Raw genomic sequence first — 10,614 nt, 5'->3', positions numbered from 1 at the left:
GGCGTGTGCCATGATGCACGGCTGCAGGGGCGATGGGGGTGAGGGGGTCATGGTAGCTTCAAGGGAACAGAAAAATTGTAGTAGGAGGAAGGAAAGAATGGCTTTAAAAAGTTTAACATTAATATACTGGGCACTCATGGCTATAGGTGGCCAGATGGCGCCACTCTTGCCTCCTGTGCCTGTGCCCACCCCCTAGGTTTGCTAATAGACACTTAGGGTTTTGGGTTAGAGTAGTGGTGGAGGGTGAACTTTAACCACGCCGGCCTCTGCCTCTTCTTTTTCTTTTTAATTACTCTATAGAACAACACGCACCAACAGTACATCTGGGGGTGGGGGGTGTGGGTGTCAGGGTCTTTATTCCCATCCCGTTCCCCGACTGCCATTTGGGGAGGGGGTCCTGAAGAAAGGCGGACCGCCGGGCGCGGTCCTGGACTGTGGGTGGGCTCGGGGCTTGGACAGTTGCCGGGGGCGGGGCTGGCTCTCCATCCTCCCTGGTGCTGCTTGGTCTCCTGAGGTGTGGCTCTTGGTTCCTGTGGGTGGCCCCCAGGCCAGGGGGGCTGGCCGGGCGTCCTGGTGGGGACCGGGCCGGGCCTTGGCTATCTGCTCCTCTCCACCTCAGAATGATTGGGTCTACCTCCTGGGTTCGGTGTGTGCTGCCTCCAATAGGGGGTGGGTGCATGTCCTGGACCTGGGGGTATAGAGTGTGTATCAGGGGTATGAGTGGAATGTGGCGTCCTTGTATGTCTTTGATTGAGTGGGGGTGAGGATGAGGGTGGGATGGTGTGATTGTGTRTGTTTGGGTATTTGTCAGGCTGCGGTCTGGGCTGCCCCTCCTGCTGGTTTATCTCGGGGCCCGCTGCTACTCGGCCCCCTGGTGGGGTGTGCGGCTGGCCACCAGCGTGCTGGGGGTTCCCGGGGTCTGGGGCTGGGCACTGGGGTGTGTACCGGCCTGGCCTAGTGACTGCCTGCTGGGGCTCGGGGCCTCTGGGCCTGTTGGGCTTTGGTCTGGAGGGGGTGCGCCCTGGGGGCCCGGACCTCTGTGCCCTTTCCTGGATCTGCTCTGGTATGGCGGGTGCCGGTGGGGCCCATGAGTTTGTCTCTGCTGACCCCGGGGGCCGTGCATGTGTTCGCTGGGGGGACTCTCCCAGTTCTCCCCTATGGTCTGATCTGGGGGGTGGGTGGGCGGATCTTCCCGTGCAGGTGCCCCTTGGGGCTCGGCGCTCGGGATTCCTCTCGGSCCCTTGGGCTCTGGTCTTCCCTATGTCTGCCTCGTGTCTTGGGGTTGTGTCTATGATCCTCCACAGTCACTATTAAATATTCCATTGGAGAAATCTTGTATATACACACATGTTCACAACTGCTCACAAACAGGTGTTCTGATCCAGGGGGTTCTGACAGGTCACTGAGTGTGTATATATGTCTGTGTGTATATACTGACAATATTTATGAATGTAGGCGTATATGTATGTATGTCTTTATGAATATATGGGTATAGTTTTATATATGCCCTCCATGTATTTATCCATTTATTTTTCAGGTGAGCCGACAGATGTTGGGTGTGTGTGGTCCCGTGTTTTGTTGGTTTATATTTAATATACTTCTAATCGCTATTTCAATCTTTCTATCTTTCTAATTACTTCTCTCTCTGTTTTTCTCTCTATTTTCTCTTCACTTAAAAAAAGTCACTGATGATGAAGAAATAAATAAACTAAATAAACTAATATTTGGTTTCATTTTCTACTGAAGTGACAAAAAAAGTTTAATATTGAATTTTTGAAAAATATCCTTGATATTTCCTCTATAAGTCTTGCAAGCTGGTGCAAAATCTGTGTGATTTACAGACAGTTCGTACTACTTGACATGCATGGAGTGTGTGCTTATTGTCCCTCAGCTACAACCACACCAAATGCTAGCACAACATCTGGAACGAAACTTCACTTAAATAAAGTTGTTTTTCTAAAATCAGTTGGTATTCAATGATTATTTCCTGTTTTCTACAAATTTCACTGATATTTATCCAGTGGTTCATTAGATGTGTTAGTACACAGACATGGGCACTACATCATCCACCTTCACCTTTTGGAAGCAGCCAATAAAAAAATACATACTATCTCCTTGAAAATGCAGAAATTACTTTGTTAGCTGAAGCTTGGGATGATGACTACTAAAAGGCTCAGGAGCTGAAGTCAGTGGATACAAATCCAATTTCCTGACAAAGACACACTTGTGTGTGTGATGCTGTAATGGCAGGACTCATTCAGACACTTGCTGAGTGTGCACAAAACCGCCTCTCAGCGTTTCCCCTCACTGACTTGCAATCACAGAGTTCTGTGTCTAAAGTGATGAATTACAAAGCGCCTGCAGCTTATTTAAATTTCCAAGATCCTTGTCTGATCTGAGTGATTAAATTTTGTTTGGACTGCCCACAGCTGATACGAACACAATAACTTCCTCCACGGCTTTCAGGTGGGGTACATGTTTCCCAGCGGAACTGCTGCATCTCTAATCTGTAAAAGGCCACATTCCACTTAAAATAAGACACAATATTTCAAAACGGTGCCAGCTGTGGTTGTATGCGCTTCTCCCTGGCAGCTGCATGAGCTGATGCAGTGCGCCCTGACCATGCCCACACAGATATCAGAGGTTCAGAGGTTGCCGGCCAACAGCCTCTCATGGGAGAGCGTTTGGGTGACCTGTGTAGGAGGACATGGAGAGAGAGCACCCCGAACTAAACCTCCAACCTGCACACAGCTGGCTGTCTTCAGACAGGAACAATGCAGCCTTTGTTTGGAGGAAAACTGAAAATCTCAGGTTTTGCACATCCCAATACATGGACCTGTTTCATCATAAAAAGCTTGATAATATTAGAAAACAACAAGTGATGATGATCCAGTACAGGCTTGCTGCAGATCCCGGAGCGACTATTGTCAATTTTGCTAAGTTTATTACCCTGTAAGGCACGGGAGGTCATGCTCATGCTTGTTCTTTAATCCAATTGTTGAAGGCGGAACCGGCGCCGGTGTGGCCGCCAGGTGGCGACCTTGTGCCGGATTTTACAGGCAGGCCGGCTGCGCGCGGCTGGAGCCAGACGACCTGCAGAATCAGCACAGTGTCTGCTGATGAGGACAGGAGGACAGGGACGGACGTGCAGCTCTTCGCTCGTGGATTTTACAGGCAGAGTTTTTTTCCCCTTTCTTTTAGAGTTTGAGATGCGCTTGATTTTACTCAAAGTGTCTGTGCGCGCGCATTGATCCCCGGGGGAGCGCGTCCACGCACATTCCCAGTTTGTTTTTGTTTCGTTTTTTTTTTTCCACTGGTGAGAACAAGAAACTGCAAAAGTTTATTTTTGGAACGCCAGCTGGTGACTCACGGAACGGTGGGGAAGCTTTGGGTCCTTTCTGTGCCCAGAAACTTCTTGCAGGTTAGAAATATAGTATCTTATCGCTGCTGTTGAAGGAGGGGAGTTGGGGCAGTGGGGGTGTTATTGATTTAATGATTATTTGCACCCAGCTCCTCTTGTCCCTTCAGGTTTCCGATCCTGACTCGATGCGTCAGAGCGCACAGAACCAACCTCCTGCCTGAGCGCTCCGAGCGTCTTTCTGCTGCTGCTGCCCGCTTCAGACCACTGAGAGAGAGAGAGAGAGAGAGAGAGAGAGAGAGAGAGAGAGAGAGAGAGAGAGACCAGAGAGAAAAGAAATGCAAAGAAAAAGATTAAGAGGAAAAACGGGACCAGCGACGCAAATGGCACTCATGGCAGGGATTGTATTCACGGCCACCTTTCTTCTTCCTGGGATTTCTGCGCTTCTTGGTTCTTCAACTCGGATATACCCCCAGAATGAAGGTAAGGCTGCAGGGAGATAAAGAAGTGCCATGGACTGACTTCAGAATCCATCCCACTCAGTTTGTTTGTGTGCGTTTGCGCCGCGGAGCCTGTGGCCCCGGTTTTTTTTTTTTTTTTCTGCGCGGCGCAGAGTTTAAAGAAAGAAAACGGCGACGGTCACCTTTACGCACGACTGTTTTTATTTAGAATGAATTTTCACAGTTTGAGACTGGATTGAGGAGGGTTGTCCAAAAGCGCAGCGACCGCTCGGGTCTCGGCTCGGATCGCGTCTGCTGCTCCGGGAGTCCGAACAAGTGTGGCCCCTGGATAGATTTGACCAAAACAAACCAAAATTAGGAAGACAGTCAGCTCAGAATTCTGTTTTAAAAAATCACAAACCCCCACACAGACAAGCAGGATGATTTGACAGATTTGAGGAACCAGACGGAATTAATTCTGTTTGGAAAATTATTTTTTATTTGGACCCCGAATCTAAAAGTTGAGCCGACCAAATAATAACTTATTTTTTCCATCAAATAAAAAAAAAACATATATTATTGATAATATATATTGTGTGATTTCTACCAAAACAATAATAAACATAAAATGTTTTAAAGCAGAGGTTGAGCGCGTGCAGCTCCGCCGTCTTCTCCTCATCATACCCGTTTTTATTCTGATCACATTTTTTAACCAACTCAATTAATGCGCTTCTCTCCTCCGTCTGACACAACATTCTTCTGTTCCTCCCAAATCCTTTTTCCCTAAAATAACTCACTTGTTACAAACAAACAATCCCACGTTTTTATTTGTTTGAACGTACTTAATAATTATTTCTTATATTTATGTCCTCTAATCGGCTTATTGTTTCAGGAATTGTAGACGCACTGTTAAAAAAAATAATACCGAGATTTTTTTATCAAACCTGTTAAAACCAAAACTTATTGTTTTATTTTATTTTAATATAAAATGTGAGATTGTCCTTTTTGGGGAGTCTGTGTGTGTTTATGCCTTTTCAGTTCAAAACCAAGTTTCTGCTCTTAGCTCCAATTAAAACCTGAGTTAAATGAAAAATCTGTACTTTTCCAAATCATTTTATGAACAAAAGTCAATAAGCTCGACCTACACAAGAAAACCCAGACTTTTTAAATGTTTCCAGCTCTGATTTTCAAGTATTTTTTCACTTGATGCACAGTTTTAACAGTTATCTGAGTGAAAGTAAAAAAGCAGAGATTTTTCTTTCTGGGTTTATTAGGCCTGATCTCTGCCAGAGCTGCTGCTTACTTCTCCTCTTCTTGTTTTCCAGTCACGCTACTGGACTCCAGATCTGTCCAGGGGGAGCTGGGATGGGTCGCCAGCCCGACAGAAGGAGGGGTAGGTACCACGCAGACGTGTTCCCCTTGTTCAGAGGCAAAATAATAATAATAAGCAGAGAGATGATAAATGTTATTATGAGAGGTGTGAAGTGAAACAGTGTCCTGGTGAGACTTTATGAAGAGATTTTCATGTCAGGAATTGGTGCAAGAAAATACGGCTATAATCTGAATTAAGACGTTTGTTGCAACTGTTGAGGAACCCCCAGGAACACCTTCACGAGAGCCCAGAATCCACATTTTGAAGCACCCCACTCAAGCCCCCCTCCCCACCCCCAAGCCACTCTGTAATGGTCAGATGCAGGGGCTGATACTGCAGCTGGCGTCGGGTTTCCTGAATAGATGGATTGAATCAGTCTTTGTGGAGAAACTTTATATCCATTTCCACCATTCAGCTGAGCAGGGAGAGGAACTTGGCAGCTGACGGAGGACCCTCTGGAATGGATGAATGACGAGGAAAAGTGTGGAGAGCTTCAGCTCAAGCTGCAGGACGACCAGCGATAACCTCAGCGCCAAACACCAAAAGCCTGACCCCCCCCCCACTTTAACCGGCCTTCTGATATTAGACACCAAAGGCGTTTGAAGAAAAACGGGCGCACGTTGTTCAGTCGTACTGAAATGGTCAAATTGCTTACATAACCAAAATCTATTGAAAAAACAGCATTTGACAAGGGAATTCACATCACTCGCTGCATTTCATACTAACATTTTGAACTAAGATCATGTTATGTTTAGTAATAACAAAGTTAAAGTCTTTTTTATCTAACCTTGTAGGTATTTTACGCAATTTAATGCAAAATTACAATACCCCGTGAAATCTGTTAGCACTCAGAGTATGTGTTGAGGTGTCAGCTCACCAAGTTTTAGCTCATTGCATCTAAACTTGATTGAGGTAGAGTCTGTTTTGTGTTTGAGAGTAATGATTGGCTGTAGTGGTCATCTTGAACTGATGTGACTCCAAAAATTAATCCGTTGTAGAAAAATATCCATTGGTTACTCTAAGAATTTCATTGACATTTTTTCAATAATTGATGAAATGCTTTGCTAACAGACAAACAGCTCCAAAGTTTTATGCCATGTAACACATTAGTGGCACTCTCCTAAAATCTCTTTGCTGTGGCAGCCATCTTCAATTTAAATACGTCTAAAAGTTAATCAAGTTTTGATGCTTATCCAATGATTACTTTTTTAAAAATCTGTGTTACACATCATCCACTGGTGCATGAGCTATTCTGCTAACAAACAAACCAACTCAGGCACAGATCTGGGCAAAAGCATTTTCAACCTTTTGCTTTCGGTGGTGAGAGATTACTGCATGAGTTTCACCTTCTCTGATAAAATAACAAGCACACGAAAGCCTTGTGAGATTTACAGAAACTAAAGATAAATTTGCTTCAATCATGTCGATTAACGAATAAAAGCAGCGGTTCGTTTCACCCAGCTGTTGAAATCACTGCTTTCCAGCCAAATGAACTTGCACTCTGTTTAGGTCCTCCAATCGGCCGTTTTATCGCGAACAAGTGATTGACAGGGTCTTGGCAGCGCCAGCAAGCCTGCTTTCACCCTCTCATTATGACCAATTGATCTCATTCTCCCTCTTTTCCTGCTATCAGGGAAAGGCGCAGCCTTATCTCAGCGCCGCTAGATTTCCACAACAAAAGGAGAGGAGGGGTTTCAGCAAAGTAGAGAACAGCAGAGGACGATGGACATTTTCTCAAATCATACAGCTGCAGCTGCGTTTACGATTATCCCTCCCTACTCCTGGGAAATAAGGTTTTAATCCAGAGTGTTTATGATTAGGATTCGAGTCATATCTGGCCGTATCAGTCATATCTCCCCCCATTCTCTTCTGTTTATTTCATAGAGTCTCCTAAATTGTTAAAAGTGCAGCAGCCAAAGGCTTGTCTGCTCTTGTTTAAAGTCCGGCTCAGTCAAAGACTCTATTTAAGACACTGTAAAAAAAATAATAAAAACTTGAGTGCTCTTTGCCTCTCCAGGCAGGCTCCTATTTACTCTACGGTGCTCTGTCGAGAGGGGAACTCTATCATAAGTAAAACAAACATTGCCTCTTGGCGAAAATAAGCCAAGTGGCGCAGGGTAAAATAATCCATGCGCCTCACATCAGTGTCTCCCTCTTCTCTTTATGAGTTCATACTAACATAAGCGAACATGTGTGCCTCGGTCTCCAGGTCCTGCTCCATTATGCAGATGTGAAGCAGGCCTGCTCGATCATTACACTTGTTCAAAGACCATCTGCATCTGCGTAATAATGCATTAGAGCATTCTTTCCTCCTTTTTTAACCTACATTAACATCCTCGAACTATATTTGTGTGAGTTTGTGGGGATGTGGATTTCGTACACCCCTTCTTATGTAATTGAACTGAAGATCACTGAGGCATAGAACTAATTACACACTTTATTTCTGATGGTTAAGGACAAGCACTGAATAATAACAGCTTTGTGATTCTGTATTAGGAGCTAACAAATCTGTTAGGTGTCAGTCATAAAACATGCATTAGTTTGCCGAGACTCAAATCAAACAAACCAAATGCTCCTCGGGGATGAACAAAAGTTACACTCACGTTTAGCACAACACAGCCTGTTTCATTTTGAGAGCAATTATTTTGGATATTTTTCAGATGTCTTTAAACTTTATTGTACTTGCTGCAAAACCTTTGGGTTCTTTATGCTTCTTTAGTTGTGAGTTTGCAATAGAGGCAATTGAGTTAGCAGACTGCTTGTAACATTTTTAATGTGTCCTTTTCCCAGTGGGAGGAAGTGAGCATTATGGATGAAAAGAACATCCCTATCCGGACGTACCAGGTGTGTAATGTCATGGAGCCAAGTCAGAACAACTGGCTCCGCACTGACTGGATCCCCCGTGGAGGTGCCCAGCGTGTCTACATTGAGATCAAGTTCACCCTCCGGGACTGCAACAGTCTGCCGGGGGTCATGGGAACCTGCAAGGAAACCTTCAACCTTTACTACTACGAGTCCAACAATGACAAAGAGCGCTACATCCGCGAGAACCAGTTCAACAAGATCGACACCATCGCTGCGGACGAGAGCTTCACTCAGGTGGACATCGGTGACCGCATTATGAAGCTGAACACGGAGGTCCGGGACGTGGGTGCCCTGACCCGAAAGGGTTTCTATTTGGCCTTCCAGGATGTTGGAGCGTGCATCGCTCTGGTTTCAGTCAGGGTCTACTATAAGAAATGTCCCTTATCGGTGCGGAACCTGGCTCAGTTTCCCGACACCATCACTGGAGCCGATACGTCCTCACTGGTGGAAGTTCGAGGCTCGTGTGTGGATAATTCAGAGGAGAAAGAGGTTCCTAAGATGTACTGTGGAGCTGATGGAGAGTGGTTGGTGCCAATAGGGAACTGCTTGTGCAACCCTGGATATGAGGAGCGCAATTCAGAATGCCAAGGTAAAGGACTGACATTCATTCACTGCTGTTCTACTGTCATTTTGGCCTCATTATAAATGTATAGACCAGCCGTGCTCCTCACACCCTGAGTCCCCTCAAAATATCCCGTCTCCCCCGTCTGTGTTTCTTTGTCGCTATCCCATGTGTTTTGCTCTCTTTGTCCTTCCCTCTCCTTCCTCTATTTAACTACCTTACACTCGGTTGGATGTTTTTATTTCCTCACTCTCTTACTCTTCTTTCCAGCATGTGGCTGGGGCAGTGGATGCAATGATGACTGTAAATGGAGTAATTAGCAGGCCCACTGGGAGGTGTTGTGCAAAGGGATGTATCCCAGGAGAATTGATAAAACCAGCAGAGTGGGGTAGAGCTCCAATTGGTTTGCACCACTGCTGTGTCTTTCACCTCCACCTGTTATTTTTCCAGTTTCCAATGGAGTCCAAATGCTGGAAAATAAAGAGATAGGCAGCTATAGAGAAAGAGAAGGAGAGAGAGAAAGTGTTTATAATTCAAAGCATGTGTCAGAGGAGTGAAAACACACTACTCTGAGATGGAGCTGAAATTGTGCTGTTTGGTTGGGGGAATAGCCTTTTTGTGGACAATTATTCTAATTCCAGTCTGGTTTGATTCCACACCTGGCAGTTTGATAAAGACTAAAAGTCATCTCAGGGTGCGTCCTTCAAGCTTTGTTTCAATCTGATCCATGATTGTTCCTTTGAGATATCATTATAAATCTAATCATTTTACTAGAATTTAAATCTTGCTAATAGGTGTTTTAAATGTATGATTATAGGTCTCAAGTGGTTTTCTCAAAGCTTTTGACCTAGTTAAATTTTTTTTTTGTTGTCCATAATGGACTGTATAGTTCATGCTGCATGTCACTGTTTTGTCATTAGCTTCCAGTAGAGCCCAGTAGCTGTTTGGTGGATCATGCTAAGTGTTTTGCTGGTCTGAATGCTGGCCGACAGAGTGGATGCCAATTCTGCCTCGATGGTTATTGGTAGACACCTCCTGCAGCCCCATCACCACCACACACAAAACACAGTGGGCTGTAGCAGTGAGGGGTCAGAGGCTGGGCACGGGTGATTAACTGGGAGCCATACCACTGCACCTCTCCTAATTTACAAGATGCCTTTATTTTGAAGGTCTAATTACGTGACAAACAGGTCTGGTGATTTAGGGGTGCCACTGTCTGGTTGGGGGTGGGAAAGGAAAAGGAGTTCAAGTAGTCACAGATGGGCTTCTGGGTGTGCGTTAGAAAAGGCTTCACATGAGCTGCTTTTTGTTCTGTGGCTCTGGCCAGGTTTCATTTTGCAGTCAACTTAAAAAAAGTCTTGGAGATGGAAATGAGTCGGAAAATAGTTGGTTTTGAACTTAATGTTATTTTCTTCAGCATTCTGAAAAAAAGTAACTTTTGATGTTTCAAAAATAATAAAATATAATCTTAAACAGTAGACTTGCATCTGGGATACTTGTCACTTTAAATTTGCCTCCTTCTTAGTTTATTTCCTATTAAGATTAATAGCTGTTAGTTGCTAAAGAAGGCAATATGGATACAGATTCATTGATTTTACGAGACTAATGCATTCTCTTTGAATTTGCCAGCCTTATCCTGGCATTGCTGCTTTCAAAGCCCATGTAGCCATTTAGTTCACATTTCACTGCATCTGCTTGATTGTGTTTAAGTTAACAGTGCCAGACACTCCATTAACTTTTAGCTTCAGTTACAGTATTCACATATTCTGCATTCCGCATTTCATTTGCAGTTGGGCTCTGATTCCTTTAGGTGCAGCCTTTGGCGTCAGTGTGGATGAGCTCCACTGACTGAAAGCTTAAGAGGTGTTGCCCACTGTCGGACCTCAAGTGCACTGATGAGCTGGTTAATAATCCCATGAGTGACAAGCTTTTATGGAAGAGGGGCTCCAGTCTTCATGTCTGACCAAGAAGCTCAGACAGAAGCTTGTTTTGGGGAGGGCGGTGGGTGGGGGTGGGG

General features: G+C 44.9%; 1 protein-coding gene across 1 annotated transcript in view; it reads left to right on the top strand.

The window, feature by feature from the left end:
* Positions 1-3,106: 3,106 nt before the first annotated feature.
* Positions 3,107-10,614, top strand: part of epha4l (eph receptor A4, like) — a gene marked incomplete at its 3' end in the record, with an annotated part of 68,497 nt that continues 60,989 nt past the window's right edge. The window contains 4 exon segments of the mRNA XM_014016654.1: positions 3,107-3,421; positions 3,529-3,841; positions 5,124-5,191; positions 7,961-8,624. Coding sequence (XP_013872108.1) covers positions 3,697-3,841; positions 5,124-5,191; positions 7,961-8,624 — 877 coding nt within the window.

Source organism: Austrofundulus limnaeus, unplaced genomic scaffold, assembly GCF_001266775.1.
Source record: "Austrofundulus limnaeus strain Quisiro unplaced genomic scaffold, Austrofundulus_limnaeus-1.0 Scaffold150, whole genome shotgun sequence".
In the NCBI taxonomy this organism is placed as follows: domain Eukaryota; kingdom Metazoa; phylum Chordata; class Actinopteri; order Cyprinodontiformes; family Rivulidae; genus Austrofundulus; species Austrofundulus limnaeus.
Note: the sequence above shows the minus strand (reverse complement) of the source record. Positions and strands in the feature narration are given on the sequence as shown.